Source organism: Oncorhynchus masou, chromosome 2 (genome assembly GCF_036934945.1).
Source record: "Oncorhynchus masou masou isolate Uvic2021 chromosome 2, UVic_Omas_1.1, whole genome shotgun sequence".
NCBI lineage: Eukaryota > Metazoa > Chordata > Actinopteri > Salmoniformes > Salmonidae > Oncorhynchus > Oncorhynchus masou.
The window spans coordinates 21,226,841-21,250,022 of record NC_088213.1 but is presented as its reverse complement, the minus strand read 5'-3'; the positions used below and the strand labels follow the sequence as shown (position 1 = coordinate 21,250,022).

General features: G+C 54.1%; 1 protein-coding gene across 1 annotated transcript in view; it reads right to left on the bottom strand.

Moving 5' to 3' along the window:
• Nucleotides 1–391: 391 nt before the first annotated feature.
• Nucleotides 392–23,182, bottom strand: part of LOC135552776 (uncharacterized) — a 38,504-nt gene continuing 15,713 nt past the window's right edge. The window contains exons 2-3 of the mRNA XM_064984609.1: nucleotides 1,172–2,470; nucleotides 392–975 (exon numbers count right to left, since the gene is read on the bottom strand). Coding sequence (XP_064840681.1) covers nucleotides 392–975; nucleotides 1,172–2,470 — 1,883 coding nt within the window. The remainder of the gene's footprint in view (nucleotides 976–1,171; nucleotides 2,471–23,182) is intronic.

Here is a 23,182-nt window from a genome sequence, read left to right as displayed (position 1 = left end):
ACGCTGCGTAAGGGGGACGCTGCGTAAAGGGGACGCTGTGTAAAGGGGGACGCTGTGTAAAGGGGGACGCTGCGTCAAGGGGGACGCTGTGTAAAGGGGGGACGCTGCGTCAAGGGGGACGCTGAGTCAAGGGGGACGCTGCGTAAAGGGGGACGCTGCGTAAAGGGGGACGCTGCGTAAGGGGGACGCTGCGTAAAGGGGGACGCTGCGTAAAGGGGACGCTGAGTAAAGGGGGACGCTGAGTAAGGGGGACGCTGAGTAAGGGGGACGCTGAGTAAAGGGGGAGGCTGCGTCCAAGGGGGACGCTGCGTAAAGGGGGACGCTGCGTGAAGGGGGACGCTGAGTAAAGGGGGACGCTGTAAAGGGGGACGCTGCGTAAGGGGACGCTGCGTCAAGGGGGACGCTGCGTAAAGGGGGACGCTGCGTGAAAGGGGGGACGCTGTGTGAAGGGGGACGCTGCGTGAAGGGGGACGCTGCGTGAAGGGGGGACGCTGCGTGAAGGGGACGCTGCGTGAAGGGGACGCTGCGTGAAGGGGGACGCTGCGTGAAGGGGGACTGAGTAAAGGGGGACGCTGAAGGGGGACTGCGTGAAGGGGGACGCTGCGTGAAGGGGGACGCTGCGTAAAGGGGGACGCTGCGTAAAGGGGGACGCTGCGTAAGGGGGACGCTGCGTGAAGGGGGACGCTGGCGTGAAGGGGGACGCGCTGCGTGAAGGGGGACGCTGCGTGAGGGGGACGCTGAAGGGGGACGCTGCGTGAAGGGGGACGCTGCGTGAAGGGGGACGCTGCGTAAAGGGGGACGCTGAGTAAAGGGGGACGCTGCGTAAAGGGGGCTGAGTAAAGACGCTGAGTAAAGGGGGACGCTGAGTCAAGGGGGACGCTGCGTAAAGGGGGACGCTGAGGGGGACGCTGCGTAAAGGGGGACGCTGTGTCAAGGGGGACGCTGCGTAAAGGGGACGCTGAGTCAAGGGGGACGCTGCGTCAAGGGGGACGCTGCGTCAAGGGGGACGCTGCGTAAAGGGGGACGCTGCGTCAAAAGGGGGACGCTGCGTCAAGGGGGACGCTGCGTCAAGGGGGACGCTGCGTAAAGGGGGACGCTGCGTCAAGGGGGACGCTGAGTCAAGGGGGACGCTGCGTCAAGGGGGACGCTGTAAAGCTGCGTCAAGGGGGACGCTGCGTGAAGGGGGACGCTGCGTGAAGGGGGACGCTGTGTGAAGGGGGACGCTGCGTGAAGGGGGACGCTGAGTAAAGGGGGACGCTGCGTGAAGGGGGACGCTGCGTGAAGGGGGACGCTGCGTGAAGGGGACGCTGCGTGAAGGGGGACGCTGCGTGAAGGGGGACGCTGCGTGAAGGGGGACGCTGCGTGAAGGGGCCGACGCTGCGTGAAGGGGGACGCTGCGTAAAGGGGGACGCTGGGGGGGACGCTGCGTGGGGGACGCTGCGTGAAGGGGGACGCTGCGTGAAGGGGGACGCTGCGTGAAGGGGGACGCTGCGTGAAGGGGGACGCTGCGTGAAGGGGACGCTGCGTGAAGGGGGACGCTGTGAAGGGGGACGCTGCGTAAGGGGGACGCTGCGTGAAGGGGGACGCTGTGTAAAGGGGGACGCTGCGGGAAGGGGGACGCTGTGTGAAGGGGGACGCTGTGTAAAGGGGGACGCTGTGTGAAGGGGGACGCTGTGTGAAGGGGGACGCTGTGTGAAGGGGGACGCTGAGTAAGGGGGACGCTGCGTGAAGGGGGACGCTGCGGGGGGACGCTGCGTAAAGGGGACGCTGAAGGGGGACGCTGCGTGAAGGGGGACGCTGCGTGAAGGGGGACGCTGCGTGAAGGGGGACGCTGTGTAAAGGGGGACGCTGTGAAGGGGGACGCTGTGTGAAGGGGGACGCTGTGTGAAGGGGGACGCTGTGTGAAGGGGGACGCTGCGTGAAGGGGGACGCTCAGTAAAGGGGGACGCTAAAGGGGGACGCTGAAGGGGGACGCTGTGTGAAGGGGACGCTGCGTGAAGGGGGACGCTGCGTGAAGGGGGACGCTGCGTGAAGGGGGACGCTGCGTGAAGGGGGACGCTGGGGAAGGGGGACGCTGCGTGAAGGGGGACGCTGCGTGAAGGGGGACGCTGCGTAAAGGGGGACTGCGTGAAGGGGGACGCTGCGTGAAGGGGGACGCTGCGTGAAGGGGGACGCTGCGTGAAGGGGGACGCTGCGTGAAGGGGGACGCTGCGTGAAGGGGGACGCTGCGTGAAGGGGGACGCTGTAAGGGGGACGCTGCGTGAAAAGGGGGACGCTGTGAAGGGGGACGCTGCAGTGAAGGGGGACGCTGTGTAAGGGGGACGCTGCGTAAGGGGGACGCTGAAGGGGGACGCTGCGTGAAGGGGGACGCTGCGTGAAGGGGGACGCCAGTGCGTGAAGGGGGACGCTGCGTGAAGGGGGACGCTAAAGGGGGACGCTGCGTGAAGGGGGACGCTGCTGAAGGGGGACGCTAAAGGTAAGGGGGACGCTGCGTCAAGGGGGACGCTAAAGGAGGCTGGTCAGGACGCTGCGTGGGGGACGCTGCGTAAAGGGGGACGCTGCGTAAGGGGGACGCTGCGTCAAGGGGGACGCTGCGTCAAGGGGGACGCTCATTAGGTCAAGGGGGACGCTGTAAAGGGGACGCTGAGTAAAGGGACGCTCGTCAAAGGGGACGCTGAGTAAAGGGGACGCTGCGTCAAGGGGGACGCTGCGTCAAGGGGGACGCTGCGTCAAGGGGGACGCTGCGTCAAGGGGGACGCTGCGTCAAAGGGGGACGCTGCGTCAAAGGGGGACGCTGCGTCAAGGGGGACGCTGCGTCAAGGGGGACGCTGCGTAAAGGGGGACGCTGCGTCAAGGGGGACGCTGCGTCAAGGGGGACGCTGCGTAAAGGGGACGCTGCGTCAAGGGGGACGCTGGGGAGTAAGGGGGGGGGACGCTGCGTCAAGGGGGACGCTGCGTCAAGGGGGACGCTGCGTCAAGGGGGACGCTGAGTGCGTCAAGGGGGACGCTGCGTCAAGGGGACGCTGAAGGGGGACGCTAAAGTCAAGGGGGACGCTGCGTCAAGGGGGACGCTGTCAAGGGGGACGCTGCGTCAAGGGGGACGCTGCGTCAAGGGGACGGCGTCAAGGGGGACGCTGTCAAGGGGGACGCTGCGTCAAGGGGGACGCTGCGTCAAGGGGGACGCTGCGTCAAGGGGGACGCTGCGTCAAGGGGGACGCTGCGTCAAGGGGGACGCTGCGTCAAGGGGGACGCTGCGTCAAGGGGGACGCTGCGTCAAGGGGGACGCTAAAGGGGACGCTGCGTCAAGGGGGACGCTGCGTCAAGGGGGACGCTGCGTCAAGGGGGACGCTGCGTCAAGGGGGACGCTGCGTCAAGGGGGACGCTGCGTCAAGGGGGACGCTCAGTAAAGCGGGACGCTGCGTCAAGGGGGACGCTGCGTAAAGGGGGAGGCTGAGTATAGGGGGAGGCTGAGTATAGGGGGAGGCTGAGTATAGGGGGAGGCTGAGTAAAGATGGACGCTGAGTAAAGTGGAGGCTTAGTAAAGGGGAGGCTGAGGAAAGGGGGCCGAGTAAAGGGGAGGCTGAGGAAAGGGGCGTCCAGCGTTACCCTTTACTCAGTGTCCATCTTTACTCAGCCTCCCCTTTACTGAGTGTCCCCTTTACTGAGCGTCCCCGTTTACTCAGCCTCCCCATTACTGAGCATCCCTCTTCACACAGCGTCCCCCTTTACTCAGCCTCCCCTTTACTGGGCGTCCCTCTTTACTCAGCGTCCCCCTTGACGCAGCGTCCCCCTTGACGCAGCGTCCCCCTTGACGGCGTCCCCCTTGACGCAGCTTCCCCCCTTTTCTCAGCCTCCCCTTTTCTCAGCCTCCCCTTTACTGAGCGTCCCCCTTTACAACCTTTACACAGCCTCCCCTTTACTCAGCCCCTTTCCTCAGCCCCCTTTCCTCAGCCTCCTCTTTACTAAGCCTCCACTTTACACAGCGTTCACCTTTACTCAGCCTCCCCTTTACTGAGCATCCCCCTTTACAAGCGGCGTCCACCTTTACTCAGCCTCCCCTTTACTCAACCTCCCCGTTTACTCAACCTCCCCTTTACACATCCTCCACTTTACTCAGCCTCCCATATTACTCCCTCCTCCTACTACCCTACTACTAGACTGTATAGTCAGTCTAGATAAAACCATTACTTCGTCTTCTGCTTACTCAGCCTCCAATAGCACTCCCACCTCCTACTAGAGTAGATTGGGCAAATTCCAGATGGGCTGGTCCATCTTTAGTCAGTGGGCCTGTCTTAATTGGTGGGTTTTGCACAGAATTATAAGTATCTGGCTAATATGGGGCTTTGATGGCTGTTGTGTTAGCTATAGGCTTAGCAGGGAAGGATTTCTATCTGGAGCTGCGGTGCTGAACCTGACATATACCATATACAACACTGTTACACAACATACTAAAGGGGACGCTCAGTAAAGGGGGACGCTCAGTAAAGGGGGACGCTCAGTAAAGGGGGACGCTCAGTAAAGGGGGACGCTCAGTAAAGGGGGACGCTGTGTCAAGGGGGGAAGCTGAGGGGGAAGCTGTGTCAAAAGCTGTGTCAAGGGGGGAAGCTGTGTCAAGGGGGGAAGCTGCGTCAAGGGGGGAAGCTGCGTCAAGGGGGACGCTCAGTAAATGGGACGCTGTGTAAACGGGCATGCTCAGTAAAGGGGAGGCTGAGTAAAGGGGGACGCTGTGTAATGGGGGACGCTGTGTAAAGGGGGACGCTGTATAAAGGGGGACGATCAGTAAAGGGGGAGGCTGAGTAAAGGGGGAAGCTGAGTAAAGGGGGACGCTCAGTAAAGGGGAAGCTGAGTAAAGGTGGACGCTGTGTGAAGGGGGATGCTCAGTAAAGGGAAGGCTGAGTAAAAGGGGAGGCTGAGTAAAAGGGGAGGCTGAGTAAAAGGGGAGGCTGAGTAAAAGGGGAGGCTGAGTAAAAGGGGAGGCTGAGTAAAGATGGACGCTGAGTAAAGGGGGACGCTGAGTAAAGTGGAGGCTTAGTAAAGGGGAGGCAGAGGAAAGGGGGTGCCGTGTAAAGGGGGACGCTCAGTAAAGGGGAGGCTGAGTAAAGGGGGATGCTGTGTAACGAGGGACGCTCAGTAAAGGGGAGGCTGAGTAAAGGGGACGCTGTGTAAACGGGCATGCTCAGTAAAGGGGAGGCTGAGTAAAGGGGGAGGCTGAGTAAAGGGGGAGGCTGAGTAAAGGGGGAGGCTGAGTAAAGGGGGAGGCTGAGTAAAGGGGGAAGCTGAGTAAAGGGGGACGCTGTATAAAGGGGGACGCTCAGTAAAGGGGAGGCTGAGTAAAGGTGGACGCTGTGTGAAGGGGGATGCTCAGTAAAGGGAAGGCTGAGTAAAAGGGGAGGCTGAGTAAAAGGGGAGGCTGAGTAAAGTGGAGGCTTAGTAAAGGGGAGGCTGAGGAAAGGGGAGGCTGTGTAACGGGGGACGCTCAGTAAAGGGGAGGCTGAGTAAAGGGGGACGCTGTGTAAAGAGGGACGCTCAGCAAAGGGGAGGCTGAGTAAAGGTGGACGCTGAGTAATGGTGGACGCTGTGTGAAGGGGAGGCTCAGTAAAGGGGAGGCTGAGTAAAGGGGAGGCTGTGTAAAGGGGGGAAGCTGTGTAAAGGGGGACGCTCAGTAAAGGGGGAGGCTGAGTAAAGGGGAGGCTGAGTAAAGGGGGAGGCTGAGTAAAGGGGGAGGCTGAGTAAAGGGGGAGGCTGAGTAAAGTGGGAGGCTGAGTAAAGTGGGAGGCTGAGTAAAGGGGGAGGCTGAGTAAAGGGGGAGGCTGAGTAAAGGGGAGGCTGAGTAAAGCTGAAGCTGTGTAAAGGGGGACGCTGAGTAAAGGGGGACGCTGTGTAAAGGGGGAAAAGAGGGACGCTCAGCAAAGGGGAGTCTGAGCAAAGGGAGGCTGAGTAAAGGTGGGACGCTGTGTGAAGGGGGATACTCAGTAAAGGGAGGTTGAGTAAAGGGGGAGGCTGAGTAAAGATGGACGCTGAGTAAAGGGGGACGCTGAGTAAAGTGAAGGCTTAGTAAAGGGGCGGCTGAGTAAAGGGGCGGCTGTGTAAGGGGCAGGCTGTGTAAAGGGCAGGCTGTGTAAAGGGGCAGGCTGTGTAAAGGGGCAGGCTGTGTAAAGGGGGGCTGTGTAAAGGGGCAGGCTGTGTAAAGGGGCAGGCTGTGTAAAGGGGCAGGCTGTGTAAAGGGGCAGGCTGTGTAAAGGGGCAGGCTGTGTAAAGGGGCAGGCTGTGAAAAGGGGCTGGCTGAGAAAAGGGGGAAGCTGTGTAAAGGGGACGCTGTGTAAACGGGCATGCTCAGTAAAGGGGGAGGCTGAGTAAAGGGGGAGGCTGAGCTGAGTAAAGGGGGAGGCTGAGTAAAGGGGAGGCTGAGTAAAGGGGAGGCTGAGTAAAGGGGGAGGCTGTGTAAACGCATGCTCAGTAAAGGGGAGGCTGAGTAAAGGGGGGCTGTAAAGGGGAGGTTGAAAATGGGGGATGCTGTGTAAAGGGGGATGCTGTGTAAAAGGGGATGCTGTGTAAAGGGGATGCTGTGTAAAGGGGGATGCTGTGTAAAGGGGGATGCTGTGTAAAAGGGGACGCTGTGTAAAGGGGGACGCTGTGTAAAGGGGGACGCTGTGTAAAGGGGGACGCTGTGTAAAGGGGGACGCTGTGTAAAGGGGGACGCTGTGTGTAAACGCTCAGTAAAGGGCGACGCTGAGTAAAGGGGAGGCTGAAAAGGGGAGGCTGAGTAAAGGGGAGGCTGAGTAAAGGTGAAAGCTGTGTAAAGTGGAGGCTTAGTAAAGAGGAGGCTAGGGAAAGGGGGGCTGAGGAAAGGGGGCTGAGTAAAGGGGGAGGCTGTGTAAAGGTGGACGCTGTGTAAGGTGTACGCTGTGTAAAGGGGGACGCTCAGTAAAGGGGAGGCTGAGGGGGAAGCTGCGTAAAGGGGGACGCTGCGCCAAGGGGTACGTAAAGGGGGGAAGCTGGGAAGGGGGAAGCTGGGGGAAGCTGCGTCAAGGGGGACGCTCAGTAAATGGGACGCTGTGTAAACGGGCACGCTCAGTAAAGGGGAGGCTGAGTAAAGGGGGACGCTGTGTAATGGGGGACGCTGTGTAAAGGGGGACGCTGTGTAAAGGGGGAGGCTGAGTAAAGGGGGAGGCTGAGTAAAGGGGGAGGCTGAGTAAAGGGGGAGGCTGAGTAAAGGGGAGGCTGAGTAAAGGGGGAGGCTGAGTAAAGGGGGAGGCTGAGTAAAGGGGGACGCTCAGTAAAGGGGAAGCTGAGTAAAGGTGGACGCTGTGTGAAGGGGGATGCTCAGTAAAGGGAAGGCTGAGTAAAAGGGGATGCTCAGTAAAGGGAAGGCTGAGTAAATGTGGACGCTGAGTAATGGTGGACGCTGTGTGAAGGGGAGGCTCATTAAAGGGGGAAGCTGAGTAAAGGGGAGGCTGAGTAAAAGGGGAGGCTGAGTAAAAGGGGAGGCTGAGTAAAAGGGGAGGCTGAGTAAAAGGGGAGGCTGAGTAAAAGGGGAGGCTGAGTAAAAGGGGAGGCTGAGTAAAAGGGGAGGCTGAGTAAAGGGGGACGCTGTGTAAAGAGGGACGCTCAGCAAAGGTGGACGCTGAGTAATGGTGGACGCTGTGTGAAGGGGAGGCTCAGTAAAGGGGAGGCTGAGTAAAGGGGAGGCTGAGTAAAGGGGAGGCTGAGAAAAGGGGGGAACCTGTGTAAAGGGGGACGCTCAGTAAAGGGGGAGGCTGAGTAAAGGGGAGGCTGAGTAAAGCGGGACGCTGTGTAAAGGGGGACGCTGAGTAAAGGGGGACGCTGAGTAAAGGGGGACGCTGAGTAAAGGGGGAGGCTGAGTAAAGGGGGAGGCTGTGTAAAGGGGCAGGCTGTGTAAAGGGGCAGGCTGTGTAAAGGGGCAGGCTGTGTAAAGGGGCAGGCTGTGTAAAGGGGCAGGCTGTGAAAAGGGGCTGGCTGAGAAAAGGGGAGGCTGAGAAAAGGGGGAAGCTGTGTAAAGGGGGACGCTGTGTAAACGGGCATGCTCAGTAAAGGGGAGGCTGAGTAAAGGGGAGGCTGAGTAAAGGGGGAGGCTGAGTAAAGGGGGACGCTGTGCGGGCATGCTCAGTAAAGGGGAGGCTGAGTAAAGGGGGGCTGAGTAAAGGGGAGGTTGAGTAAATGGGGATGCTGTGTAAAGGGGGATGCTGTGTAAAGGGGGACGCTCAGTAAAGGGGAGGCTGAGGGTGGACGCTGTGTGAAGGGGGATGCTCAGTAAAGGGGAGGCTGAGTAAAAGGGGAGGCTGAGGAAAGGGGAGGCGGAGTAAAGGGGGATGCTGTGTAAGGGGGACGCTCAGTAAAGGGGAGGCTGAGTAAAGGGGGACGCTGTGTAAAGGGGCTCAGCAAAGGGGAGGCTGAGTAAAGGTGGACGCTGAGTAATGGTGGACGCTGTGTGAAGGGGAGGCTCAGTAAAGGGGAGGCTGAGAAAAGGGGAGGCTGAGAAAAGGGGGGAAGCTGTGTAAAGGGGGACGCTCAGTAAAGGGGGAGGTTGAGTAAAGGGGGAGGCTGAGTAAAGGGGGAGGCTGAGTAAAGGGGGAGGCTGAGTAAAGGGGGAGGCTGAGTAAAGGGGAGGCTGAGTAAAGCTGAACGCTGAGTGGGCTGAGTAAAGGGGGACGCTGAGTAAAGGGGGACGCTGAGTAAAGGGGGACGCTGAGTAAAGGGGGAGGCTGAGTAAAGGTGGACGCTGTGCTGTAAAGTAAAGGTGGGACGGCTGAGTAAAAGGGGAGGCTGAGTAAAAGGGGAGGCTGAGTAAAGTGAAGGCTTAGTAAAGGGGAGGCTGGAAGGCTGTGTAAAGGGGCAGGCTGTGTAAAGGGGCAGGCTGGGGCTGAGAAAAGGGGAGGCTGAGAAAAGGGGAAGCTGTGTAAAGGGGGACGTTGTGTAAAGGGCATGCTCAGTAAAGGGGAGGCTGAGTAAAGGGGAGGCTGAGTAAAGGGGGAGGCTGAGTAAAGGGTGAGGCTGAGTAAAGGGGGAGGCTGAGTAAAGGGTGAGGCTGAGTAAAGGGGGAGGCTGAGTAAAGGGGAGGCTGAGTAAAGATGGTAAAGCTGACGCTGAGTAAAGGGGGAGGCTGAGTAAAGGGGAGGCTGAGTAAAGGGGGAGGCTGTGTAAAGGGGGACGCTGTGTAAACGGGCATGCTCAGTAAAGGGAGGCTGAGTAAAGGGAGGTTGAGTAAATGGGGGATGCTGCTGTGTAAAGGGGATGCTGTGTAAAGGGGGATGCTGAAATGTGGACGCTGAGTAATGGTGGACGCTGTGTGAAGGGGAGGCTCATTAAAGGGGGGAAGCTGAGTAAAGGGGAGGCTGAGTAAAAGGGGAGGCTGATAAAAGGGGAGGCTGAGTAAAGGGGAGGTTGAGCAAAGGGGAGGCTGAGTAAAGGGGAGGCTGAGTAAAGGGGGACGCTCAGTAAAGGGGAGGCCGAGTAAAGGGGGAGGCCGAGTAAAGTGGAGGCTTAGTAAAGGGGAGGCTGAGGAAAGGGGGGGCCGAGTAAAGGGGGATGCTGTGTAAAGGGGGACGCTCAGTAAAGGGGAGGCTGAGTAAAGGGGGACGCTGTGTAAAGAGGGACTGCAAAGGGGAGGCTGAGTAAGGGGACGCTGAGTAATGGTGACGCTGTGTGAAGGGGAGGCTCAGTAAAGGGGGAGGCTGAGTAAAGGGGAGGCTGAGTAATGGTGGAAAGGGGAGGCTGAGTAAAGCTGAGTAAAGGGGGACGCTGTAAAGGGGGACGCTGAGTAAAGGGGACGCTGAGTAAAGGGGGACGCTGAGTAAAGGGGGAGGCTGAGTAAAGGGGAGGCTGAGTAAAGGGGGACGCTGCGCTGAGTAAAGGGGAGGCTGAGTAAAGGGGAGGCTGAGTAAAGGGGAGGCTGAGTAAAGCTGAACGCTGTGTAAAGGGGGACGCTGAGTAAAGTGAAGGCTTAGTAAAGGGGAGGCTGAGTAAAGGGGCAGGCTGTGTAAAGGGGCAGGCTGTGTAAAGGGGCAGGCTGTGTAAAGGGGCAGGCTGTGTAAAGGGGCAGGCTGTGTAAAGGGGCAGGCTGTGAAAGGGGCTGGCTGAGAAAAGGGGAGGCTGAAAAAGGGGGAGCTGTGTAAAGGGGACGCTGTGTAAACGGGCATGCTCAGTAAAGGGGAGGCTGAGTAAAGGGGGAGGCTGAGTAAAGGGGAGGCTGAGTAAAGGGGGAGGCTGAGTAAAGGGGGAGGCTGTGTGCTGTGTAAAGGGGCTCAGTACTGCTGAGTAAAGGGAGGTTGAGTAAATGGGGGATGCTGTGTAAAGGGGGATGCTGTGTAAAGGGGATGCTGTGTAAAGGGGGATGCTGTGTAAAGGGGGACGCTCAGTAAAGGGGAGGCTGAGTAAAGGTGGACGCTGTGTGAAGGGGGATGCTCAGTAAAGGGGACGCTGTAAAGGGGAGGCTGAGTAAAGGGGGACGCTGTGTAAAGAGGGACGCTCAGCAAAGGGGAGGCTGAAAAGGTGGACGCTGAGTAATGGTGGACGCTGTGTGAAGGGGAGGCTGAGTAAAGGGGAGGCTGAGTAAAGGGGAGGCTGAAAAAGGGGGGAAGCTGTGTAAAGGGGGACGCTCAGTAAAGGGGGAGGCTGAGTAAAGGGGAGGCTGAAAGTGTGTAAAGGGGGACGCTGAGTAAAGGGGAGGCTGAGTAAAGGGGGAGGCTGAGTAAAGGGGGAGCTGAGTAAAGGGGAGGCTGAGTAAAGGGGGAGGCTGAGTAAAGGGGAGAAAGCTGCTGTGTAAAGGGGGACGCTGGTAAAGGGGGACGCTGAGTAAAAGGGGGACGCTGTGTAAGGGGGGACGCTGTGTAAAGGGGGACGCTCAGCAAAGGGGAGTCTGAGCAAAGGGGAGGCTGAGTAAAGGTGGACGCTGTGTAAAGGGGGATACTCAGTAAAGGGGCAGGTGAGTGAAGGTGGACGCTGTGTGAAGGGGAGGCTGAGTAAAAGGGGAGGCTGAGTAAAAGGGGAGGCTGAGCTGAGTAAAGGGGAGGCTGGTAAAAGGGGAGGCTGCTGAGTAAAGGGGGACGCTGAAAGGAAGGCTTAGTAAAGGGGAGGCTGAGTAAAGGGGAGGCTGAGTAAAGGGCGGCTGAGTAAAGGGGCAGGCTGTGTAAAGGGGCAGGCTGTGTAAAGGGGCAGGCTGTGTAAAGGGGCAGGCTGTGTAAAGGGGCAGGCTGAGAAAAGGGGAGGCTGAGAAAAGGGGGAAGCTGTGTAAAGGGGGACGCTGTGTAAACGGGGCTCAGTAAAGGGGGAGGCTGAGTAAAGGGGAGGCTGAGTAAAGGGGAGGCTGAGTAAAGGGGAGGCTGAGTAAAGGGGGACGCTGTGTAAACGGGCATGCTCAGTAAAAGGGAGGCTGAGTAAAGGGGAGGTTGAGTAAATGGGGATGCTGTGTAAAGGGGATGCTGTGTAAAGGGGACGCTGTGTAAAGGGGACGCTGTGTAAAGGGGAGGCTGAGAAAAGGGGAGGCTGGGTAAAGGTGGACGCTGTGTAAAGGGGGACGCTGTGTAAAGGGGGACGCTCAGTAAAGGGCGACGCTGAGTAAAGGGGAGGCTGAGTAAAGGGGAGGCTGAGTAAAGGTGAACGCTGTGTAAAGTGGAGGCTTAGTAAAGAGGAGGCTAGGGAAAGGGGGGGCTGAGGAAAGGGGGGCTGAGTAAAGGGGAGGCTGTGTAAAGGTGGACGCTGTGTAAAGGTGGACGCTGTGTAAAGGTGGACGCTGTGTAAAGGTGGACGCTGTGTAAAGGGGAGGCTGAGAAAAGGGGAGGCTGAGAAAAGGGGGGAAGCTGTGTAAAGGGGGACGCTGCGTCAAGGGGGACGCTGCGTCAAGGGGGACGCTGCGTCAAGGGGGACGCTGCGTCAAGGGGGGACGCTGCGTCAAGGGGGACGCTGCGTCAAGGGGGACGCTGCGTCAAGGGGGGAAGCTAAAGGGGAAGCTGCGTCAAGGGGGAAGCTGCGTCAAGGGGGAAGCTGCGTCAAGGGGGACGCTCAGTAAATGGGACGCTGTGTAAACGGGCATGCTCAGTAAAGGGGAGGCTGAGTAAAGGACGGTGTAATGGGGGGACGCTGTGTAAAGGGGGACGCTGTATAAGGGGGACGATCAGTAAAGGGGGAGGCTGAGTAAAGGGGGAGGCTGAGTAAAGGGGGAGGCTGAGTAAAGGGGGAGGCTGAGTAAAGGGGAGGCTGAAAAGGGGGAGGCTGAGTAAAGGGGGAGGCTGAGTAAAGGGGGAGGCTGAGTAAAGGGGAGGCTGAGTAAAGGGGGAAGCTGTGTAACGAGGGACGCTGAGTAAAGGGGAGGCTTAGTAAAGGGGAGGCAGAGGAAAGGGGGATGCTGTGTAACGAGGGACGCTCAGTAAAGGGGAGGCTGAGTAAAGGGGGATGCTGTGTAACGAGGGACGCTCAGTAAAGGGGAGGCTGAGTAAAGGGGACGCTGTGTAAACGGGCATGCTCAGTAAAGGGGAGGCTGAGTAAAGGGGGAGGCTGAGTAAAGGGGGAGGCTGAGTAAAGGGGGAGGCTGTATAAAGGGGGACGCTCAGTAAAGGGGAGGCTGAGTAAAGGGGAGGCTGAGTAAAGGTGGACGCTGTGTGAAGGGGGATGTTCAGTAAAGGGAAGGCTGAGTAAAAGGGGAGGCTGAGTAAAAGGGGAGGCTGAGTAAAAGGGGAGGCTGAGTAAAGTGGAGGCTGAGGAAAGGGGAGGCGGAGTAAAGGGGGATGCTGTGTAACGGGGGACGCTCAGTAAAGGGGAGGCTGAGTAAAGGGGGACGCTGTGTAAAGAGGGACGCTCAGCAAAGGGGAGGCTGAGTAAATGTGGACGCTGAGTAATGGTGGACGCTGTGTGAAGGGGAGGCTCATTAAAGGGGGAAGCTGAGTAAAGGGGAGGCTGAGTAAAGGGGAGGCTGAGTAAAAGGGGAGGCTGAGTAAAAGGGGAGGCTGAGTAAAAAGCTGAGCAAAGGGGGAGGTAGCAAGGGGAGCAAAGGGGGACGCTCAGTAAAGGGGAGGCTGAGTAAAGGGGGACGCTGTGTAAAAACGCTCAGCAAAGGGGAGCTGAGTAAAGGGGGAGGCTGAGTAAAGGGGAGGCTGAGAAAAGGGGGAAGCTGAGTAAACGCTGTATAAAGGGGGACGCTCAGTAAAGGGGAGGCTGAGTAAAGGGGAGGCTGAGTAAAGGTGGACGCTGTGTGAAGGGATGCTCAGTAAAGGGAAGGCTGAGTAAAAGGGGAGGCTGAGTAAAGTGGAGGCTTAGTAAAGGGGAGGCTGAGGAAAGGGGAGGCGGAGTAAAGGGGGATGCTGTGTAACGGGGGACGGTCAGTAAAGGGGAGGCTGAGTAAAGGGGGACGCTGTGTAAAAGGGGAGGCTGAGTAAAGGGGAGGCTAAGTAAAGGGGGAGGTTGAGCAAAGGGGGATGCTGTTTAAAGGGGGACGCTCAGTAAAGGGGAGGCTGAGTAAAGGGGGACGCTGTGTAAAGAGGGACGCTCAGCAAAGGGGAGGCTGAGTAAAGGTGGACGCTGAGTAATGGTGGACGCTGTGTGAAGGGGAGGCTCAGTAAAGGGGAGGCTGAGTAAAGGGGAGGCTGAGAAAAGGGGGGAACCTGTGTAAAGGGGGACGCTCAGTAAAGGGGGAGGCTAAGTAAAGGGGAGGCTGAGTAAAGGGGAGGCTGAGTAAAGCGGGACGCTGTGTAAAGGGGGACGCTGAGTAAAGGGGGGAGGCTGTAAAGGGGGAGGCTGAGTAAAGGGGGAGGCTGAGTAAAGGGGGAGGCTGAGTAAAGGGGGAGGCTGAGTAAAGGGGAGGCTGAGTAAAGCTGAACGCTGTGTAAAGGGGGACGCTGAGTAAAGGGGGACGCTGTAAAGGGGGACGCTGTGTAAAGGGGGACGCTGTGTAAGAGGGACGCTCAGCAAAGGGGAGTCTGAGCAAAGGGGAGGCTGAGTAAAGGTGGACGAAGCTCAGTAAAGGGGCAGGTTGAAAAGGTGGACGCTGAAGGGGAGGCTGAGTAAAAGGGAGGCTGAGTAAAGGGGAGGCTGAGTAAAGATGGACGCTGAGTAAAGGGGAGGCTGAGTAAAGGGGCTGAGTAAAGGGGCAGGCTGTGTAAAGGGGCAGGCTGTGTAAAGGGGCAGGCTGTGTAAAGGGGCAGGCTGTGTAAAGGGGCAGGCTGTGTAAAGGGGCAGGCTGTGTAAAGGGGCAGGCTGTGAAAAGGGGGAGGCTGAGTAAAGGGGGACGCTGTGTAAACGGGCATGCTCAGTAAAGGGGAGGCTGAGTAAAGGGGGGCTGAGTAAAGGGGAGGGAGTAAATGGGGATGCTGTGTAAAGGGGATGCTGTGTAAGGGGGATGCTGTGTAAAGGGGGATGCTGTGTAAGGGGGACGCTGTGTAAAGGGGGACGCTGTGTAAAGTGGAGGCTGTGTAAAGGGGGGCTGGGTAAAGGTGGACGCTGTGTAAAGGGGGACGCTCAGTAAAGGGCGACGCTGAGTAAAGGGGAGGCTGAGTAAAGGGGAGGAGTAAAGGTGAACGCTGTGTAAAGTGGAGGCTTAGTAAAGAGGAGGCTAGGGAAAGGGGAGGCTGTGTAAAGGTGGAGGTGTAAAGGGGGACGCTCAGTAAAGGGGAGGCTGAGAAAAGGGGAGGCTGAAAGGGGGGAAGCTGTGTAAAGGGGGACTGTGTAAGGGGGACGCTGTGTAAGGGGGACGCTGCTGGGGACGCTGCGTCAAGGGGGAGGCTCAAGGGGACGCTGCGTAAAGGGGGACGCTGCGTAAAGGGGGACGCTGTGAAAAGGGGAAGTTGAGTAAAGGTGGGCTGTGTGTCAGTAATGGGGAGGGAGTAAAGGGGACTGTAAAGGGACGCTCAGTAAAGGGGAGGCTGAGTAAAGATGGACGCTGAGTAAAGGGGGACGCTGTGTAAAGGGGGACGCTCAGTAAAGGGGAGGCTGAGTAAAGGGGGAGGCTGAGTAAAGGGGGAGGCTGAGTAAAGGGGAGGCTGAGTAAAAGGGGCGGCTGAGTAAAGTGGAGGCTTAGTAATGGGGAGGCTGAGGAATGGGGAGGCGGAGTAAAGGGGGATGCTGTGTAACGGGGGACGCTGTGTAAAGAGGGACGCTCAGCAAAGGGGAGGCTGAGTAAAGGTGGACGAGGCTGTGTGAAGGGGAGGCTCAGTAAAGGGGAGGCTGAGTAAAGGGGAGGCTGAGAAAAGGGGGAACCTGTGTAAAGGGGACGCTCAGTAAAGGGGAGGCTAAGTAAAGGCTGAGTAAAGGGGAGGCTGCGGGACGCTGTAAAGGGACGCTGAGTAAAGGGGGAGCTGAGTAAAGGGGGAGGCTGAGTAAAGGGGGAGGCTGAGTAAAGGGGAGGCTGAGTAAAGGGGGAGGCTGAGTAAAGGGGGAGGCCGAGTAAAGGAACGCTGTGTAAGGGGGACGCTGAGTAAAGGGGGACGCTGAGTAAAGGGGAGGTGAAAGGGGACGCTGTGTAAAGGGGGACGCTGTGTAAAGAGGACGCTCAGCAAAGGGGAGTCTGAGCAAAGGGGAGGCTGAGTAAAGGTGGACTGTGTGAAGGGGGATACTCAGTAAAGGGGCAGGCTGAGTAAAGGTGGACGCTGTGTGAAGGGGAGGCTGAGTAAAGGGGAGGCTGAGTAAAAGGGGAGGCTGAGTAAAGATGGACGCTGAGTAAAGGGGAGGCTGAGTAAAGGGGCGGCTGAGTAAAGGGGCAGGCTGTGTAAAGGGGCAGGCTGTGTAAAGGGGCAGGCTGTGTAAAGGGGAGGCTGTGTAAAGGGGCAGGCTGTGTAAAGGGGCAGGCTGTGTAAAGGGGCAGCTGTGTAAAGGGGGGAGGCTGAGTAAAGGGGACGCTGGTAAACGGGCATGCTCAGTAAAGGGGAGGCTGAGTAAAGGGGGGCTGAGTAAAGGGGAGGTTGAGTAAATGGGGGATGCTGTGTAAAGGGGGATGCTGTGTAAAGGGGGATGCTGTGTAAAGGGGGATGCTGTGTAAAGGGGGGCTGGGGGGACGCTGTGTAAAGTGGAGGCTGTGTAAAGGGGAGGCTGGGTAAAGGTGGGCTGTGTAAAGGGGGACGCTCAGTAAAGGGCGACGCTGAGTAAAGGGGAGGCTGAGTAAAGGGGAGGCTGAGTAAAGGTGAACGCTGTGTAAAGTGGAGGCTTAGTAAAGGGCTAGGGAAAGGGGAGGCTGTGTAAAGGGGACGCTGTGTAAAGGGGGACGCTCAGTAAAGGGGAGGCTGAGAAAAGGGGAGGCTGAGAAAAAGGGGGGAAGCTGTGTAAAGGGGGAGGCTGTGTCAAGGGGAGGCTGTGTAAAGGGGGACGCTGAAAAGGGGGAGGCTGCGTCAAAAGGACGGTAGGGGAGCTGTGTAAAGGGGGACGCTGTGTCAAGGGGAGGCTGAGTAAAGGGGGAGTTGAGTAAAGGGTGGACGCTGTGTGAAGGGGGACGCTCAGTAATGGGGAGGCTGAGTAAAGGGGACGCTCAGTAAAGGGGACGCTCAGTAAAGGGGAGGCTGAGTAAAGATGGACGCTGAGTAAAGGGGACGCTGTGTGAAGGGGGATGCTCAGTAAAGGGGAGCTGAGTAAAAGGGGGAGGCTGAGTAAAGGGGGAGGCTGAGAAAAGGGAGGGCTAAGAAAAAGGGGGGCTGTGTAAAGTGGAGGCTGTAGTAAAGGGGAGGCTGAGGAATGGGGAGGCGGAGTAAAGGGGGATGCTGTGTAAAGGGGGACGCTGTGTAAAGAGGGACGCTCAGCAAAGGGGAGGCTGAGTAAAGGTGGACGCTGAGTAATGATGGACACTGTGTGAAGGGGATGCTCAGTAAAGGGGAGGCTGAAAAAAGGGGGAGGCTGAGTAAAGGGGAGAGGCTGAGTAAAGGGGAGGTTGAGTAAAGGTGGACGCTGTGTAAAGGGGGACGCTCAGTAAAGGGGAGGCTGAGTAAAGGGGGAGGCTGTGTAAAGGGGAGGCTGTATAAAGGGGACGCTGTGTAAAGGGGGACGCTGTGTAAACGGGCATGCTCAGTAAAGGGGAGGCTGAGTAAAGGGGGAAACTGTGTAAAGGGGGATGCTCAGTAAAGTGGGACGCTGTGTAAAGGAGGACGCTGTATAAAGGGGGACGCTCAGTAAAGGGGGAAGCTGAGTAAAGGGAGGCTGAGTAAAGCGGAAGGCTGAGTAAAGGTGGACGCTGAGTAATGGTGGACGCTGTATAAAGGGGGACGCTCAGTAATGGGGAGGCTGAGTAAAAGGGGAGGCTGAGTAAAGATGGACGCTGAGTAAAGGGGGACGCTGAGTAAAGTGGAGGCTTAGTAAAGGGGAGGCTGAGGAAAGGGGGGGCTGAGTAAAGGGAGGCTGAGTAAAGGGGAGGCTGAGTAAAGGGGGATGCTGTGTAAAGGGGGACGCTCAGTAAAGGGGAAGCTGAGTAAAGGTGGACGCTGTGTAAAGGGGGACACTGTGTAAAGGGGGACGCTCAGTAATGCTGTGTAAAGGGGAGGCTGAGTCAAGGGGAGGCTGAGTCAAGGGGAGGCTGAGTAAAGGGGGACGCTCAGTAAAGGGGAGGCTGAGTAAAGGGGGGGGCTGTGTAAAGGGGGAGGCTGTGTAAAGGGGGACGGTAAAGGATGCTGAGTAAAGGGGAGGCTGAGTAAAGGGGAGGCTTAGTAAAGGGGAGGCTGAGTAAAGGGAAGGCTTAGTAAAGGGAAGGCTGAGTAAAGGTGGATGCTGAGTACAACGGAGGCTTAGTAAAGGTGGATGCTGAGTTAAGGGAAGGCTGAGTAAAGGGGGAGGCTGAGTAAAGGTGGATGCTGAGTAAAGGGAAGGCTTAGTAAAGGGAAGGCTGACTAAGGGTTTTTATCTGCAATGCAGTAGCAGCAAGGGGGACTCGGGACAGGACTGGCTTTGATTAACCCCACTCACATTTATCTACTGTCTCCCCCTAAAGCCCTGAAGCCTCCCTCCCTCCCAGATCCAGGCCTCCCTCCCTTCCCCCTTTGCTCTCCATGTCCCTCCTTCTCCTCATCCCCATTCCGCCTCTCTTCTTCTCTCTCCCTATGGCCACTGTATTAATCTCTCTCCCCCTCTCCCAGGTGCTAATATGATCAGTATGATAATGCTGTCTCTCTGCCTTGGGTGTTATACAGTCAGTACCAGAGCATGCCTCTGTTCATGTGTTCACCAGAGACACAGTATACTAGACTATAGTAGACTAGACTAGAGTCGATTAGACTAGAGTAAAGTAGAGTAGAGTAATGTAAAGTAGACTAGACTAGAATAGGCTAGAGGCTAGACTAGACTAGAGTCAAGTTGAGTAGAGTAGAGTAGAGTAGACTATTGTAGACTAGATGAGTGTAGAGTAGAGTAAAATTGACTAGAGTAGTGTGAAGTAAACTAGACTAGAGTAGACTAGACTATAGTCAAGTTGAGTAGACTAGGGTAAAGTAAAGTAGACTAGAGAGTAGAGTAGACTAGACTAGAGTAACTTAGAATAAAGTAGAGGAGTGTACAAGAGTAGACTAGAGTAAAGTAGACTAGAGTAGAGTTGTCTAGACTAGAGTAAAGTAGACTAGATAAGAGTAAAGAAAAGTAGACCAGAGTAGAGTAGAGTAGACTAGATTAGAGTAAAGTAAAGTAGACTAGAGTAGACTAGATTAGAGTAAAGTAAAGTAGAGAGTAAAGTAGACTAGACTAGACTAGACTAGACTAGAGTAGAGTAGAGTAGAGTAGAGTAGAAAAGTAGACCAGAACAGACTATAGTCGACAAGACTAGAGTCGACCAGAACAGACTATAGTCGACAAGAGTAGAGTCGACATGCGTTGACTGGAGTCGTCTAGAGTAAAGTCGACTTGAGTTGACTGACTAGAGTCGACTAGATTTGACTAGACTGAGTTGACTAGACTGGAGTCGACTAGATTTGACTAGACTGGAGTTGACTAGACTGGAGTCGACTAGATTCGACTAGACTGGAGTCGTCTAGAGTAAAGTCTACTTGAGTTGACTAGAATAGAGTTGACTAGACTGGAGTCGACTAGAGTAGGCTAGAGTAAAGTTGAGTGGACTAGAGTAAAGTAGTTTAGATTAGACTAGAGTAGATTAGAATAGAGTAGAGTAGAGTAGAGTCGACTAGAATAGAGTAGAGTAGACCGGAGTGGCCTAGCCAGTCTCCAGACCTGAACCCAATAGAAAATCTTTGGAGGGAGCTGAAAGTCCACAGCGACAGCTCCGAAACCTGAAGGATCTGGAGAAGGTCTGTATGGAGGAGTGGGCCAAAATCCCTTGCTGCAGATTGTGCAAACTTGGTCAAGAACTACAGGAAACGTATGATCTCTGTAATTTCTGTACCAAATATTAAGTTCTGCTTTTCTGATGTATCAAATACTTATGTCATGCAATAAAATGCAAATTAATTACTTAAAAATCATACAATGTGATTTTCTGGTTTTTGTTTTAGATTCCGTCTCTCACAGTTGAAGTGTAGCTATGATAAAAATTACAGACCTCTACATGCTTTGTAAGTAGGAATCGACAGTGTATCAAATACTTGTTCTCCCCACTGTATATCTCTGAATGTGTACATTTCAAATTTATGTGGTTTGCATCTAATTCTTGTATAAAATGAATGAGTAAAGATGAAATTATTTGTGAAATCATGTAATTCCCTTTAAAGTTTAACTAAGTCATTGGCCCGCCCCCGTTAGCACAGATATGATCTGGGATCAGAGAACCGCCTTCTCTATTGTTACTAATAAAACCCCCTCCTGAGGAAATCCTCTTCAGACCATGCGTACCTCGATGGACACCGAGGGGGCACAGGTTTAAGTTTAGACTAAGCAAAACCACAGCGTGAGCTGTGACTGCGAATACAGTGCCTTGCGAAAGTATTCGGCCCCCGTGAACTTTGCAACCTTTTGTCACATTTCAGGCTTCAAACATAAATATATAAAACTATTTTTTTGTGAAGAATCAACAACAAGTGGGACACAATCATGAAGTGGAACGACATTTATTGGATATTTCAAACTTTTTTAACAAATCAAGAACTGAAAAATTGGTCGTGCAAAATTATTCAGCCCCCTTAAGTTAATACTTTGTAGCGCCACCTTTTGCTGTGATTACAGCTGTAAGTCGCTTGGGGTATGTCTATCAGTTTTGCACATCGAGAGACTGAAATTTTTTCCCATTCCTCCTTGCAAAACAGCTCGATCTCAGTGAGGTTGGATGGAGAGCATTTGTGAACAGCAGTTTTCAGTTCTTTCCACAGATTCTCGATTGGATTCAGGTCTGGACTTTGACTTGGCCATTCTAACACCTGGATATGTTTATTTTTGATCCATTCCATTGTAGATTTTACTTTATGTTTTGGATCATTGTCTTGTTGGAAGACAAATCTACGTCCCAGTCTCAGGTCTTTTGCAGACTCCATCAGGTTTTCTTCCAGAATGGTCCTGTATTTGGCTCCATCCATCTTCCCATCAATTTTAACCATCTTTCCTGTCCCTGCTGAAGAAAAGCAGGCCCAAACCATGATGCTGCCACCACCATGTTTGACAGTGGGGATGGTGTGTTCATTGTGATGAGCTGTGTTGCTTTTACGCCAAACATAACGTTTTGCATTGTTGCCAAAAAGTTCAATTTTGGTTTCATCTGACCAGAGCACCTTCTTCCACATGTTTGGTGTGGCTTGTGGCAAACTTTAAACGTCACTTTTTATGGATATCTTTAAGAAATGGCTTTCTTCTTGCCACTCTTCCATAAAGGCCAGATTTGTGCAATATACGACTGATTGTTGTCCTATGGACAGAGTCTCCACCTCAGCTGTAGATCTCTGCAGTTCATCCAGAGTGATCATGGGCCTCTTGGCTGCATCTCTGATCAGTCTTCTCCTTGAATGAGCTGAAAGTTTAGAGGGACGGCCAGGTCTTGGTAGATTTGCAGTGGTCTGATACTCCTTCCATTTAAATATTATCGCTTGCACAGTGCTCCTTGGGATGTTTAAAGCTTGGGAAATCTTTTTGAGACCAAATCCGGCTTTAAACTTCTTCACAAAAGTATCTCGGACCTGCCTGGTGTGTTCCTTGTTCTTCATGATGCTCTCTGCGCTTTTAACGGACCTCTGAGACTATCACAGTGCAGGTGCATTTATACGGAGACTTGATTTACACACAAGTGGATTGTATTTATCATCATTAGTCATTTAGGTCAACATTGGATCATTCAGAGATCCTCACTGAACGTCTGGAGAGAGTTTGCTGCACTGAAAGTAAAGGGGCTGAATAATTTTGCACGCCCAATGTTTCAGTTTTTGATTTGTTAAAAAAGTTTGAAAGATCCAATAAATGTCGTTCCACTTCATGATTGTGTCCCACTTGTTGTTGATTCTTCACAAAAAAATACAGTTTTATATATTTATGTTTGAAGCCTGAAATATGGCAAAAGGTCGCAAAGTTCACGGGGGCCGAATACTTTTGCAAGGCACTGTAGTTATTGAATTCCTAACCATATCACATGGAGCATTGGATACATGGCTAGTAATGGTTACATTCTGAGACTATCAATCCCTACAGAATAAGAGCAAATCTTAGATACGAACTACCAGTCTGCAGATAGAAATTATGTAAACCTAAGATTGCGAATGCCGACAAACGAAACATTAATTTCTGAATGGTACTCTAGAATATCCATTCTAACCACGAAAGACTTTGCTCTTCAGGGAAGTAGAGAGAGACGCTGATGAACTGACTCTCCAACAGAAGGACGAACGATTCCCAACAGAGATCACGACTACACACTGGGTGTAGATATATATTGACTGCAATTATTCATAAATGAGTGAGCATGTGGTCTCATTCCAAACGTCGTAAATTGTTGGTTATCTGCACGAACCCAGCCTTTACTATGAATCATCCATACGCCAATTGTCGTAATCATTTATTTAATAACTAACTAAATAATCACAGAAATGCATAAACAAATAAATAGTAGATATGGTTACAAATAAATGATAGGGGAGGTTCCCTAGTGGGCGAAGCCGATATGACGGCTTGGTGGACAAAGGGAAGTGGGTGTGGACTGAGAAGGGCGCAAAAGACAAAAGAGTGACTATACAGTTGATAATTATATTCATTGAAATGCTAATCCTTTGCTCAAGAACGCTCACTCATTCGGGAATAATTGCAATCAATATATATTTACGCTCAGTGTGTCGTCGTGATCTCTGCTGGAATTGTCCTTCTTTCTGTTGGAAAGTTCATCCGTGAGTCACTCTCTCTGCTTCCCTGAAGTCTTTCGTGGTTAGATGGATACTTCAGAGTACCATTCTGAAATATTCTTATAGAATAGATGTTTCGGCAGTTGTCGGTCTTCACATTCCAGGTCGACATCATTTCTAGCTGCAGACTAGTAATTAGTATTGAAGATTTGCTGTTATTCTGTCAAAATCGATGTTCTCAGAGTTTTACCATTTCCACCCGGGTAGCCAATGCTCCACGTGGTTTGCTTAGGAATTCAATAACCATTACAACCTTAGATATACTGAGGTTTTTGTGGTCTCTACTCAAACCTTTGCCACCTCGGTGATCGAGGTACGCATGGTCTGAAGAGGATTTCTTCAGGTGGGGGTTTTATTCGTAAAAGTAGAAAAGGGCTGTCCCATGAGCCAGATCATGCCTGTGCTCATGGGGGCGGGCCAATGACTTAGTTAAACTTTACATAATTTCACATATAGTTTCATCTTTACTCATTCATTTTATACAATAATTAGATGCAAACATCATAATGGAGGCTCCTGTATAAACAGAGTTATGCTATTGTGGCTGTATTGTCTTTCATGAGGTCACAAACATGAATCAAAACTGACCGGGTCATAGCTGGCTTCTCCACCGACAGTTTACACATTCTCCAAAACATGGATATTGTTCAGTTCTCAAGTTCTGTGATGTAGAAGAAGTTCCTTTTTTTTCTCTTTTCTGCATGACAAGGAGGATAGAGTCTCCTCCAGGAATCTACGACCTGAGATAGCAGAACCTGGGTGTAGGAGGGAGAGAGGGGATAGCCACTCGTTATACCCAAAGAGTGCCACGTCATGACACTAGGTATGGTATTGCAGGGGTAGCTAAGTATGGTATTGCATTGGTAGCTAGGTATGGTATTAATGGGATAGCGACTTGCATCATCATCTAAAAGCTAGTCTTCACACAAAAGGGCTTTGAGTTCATC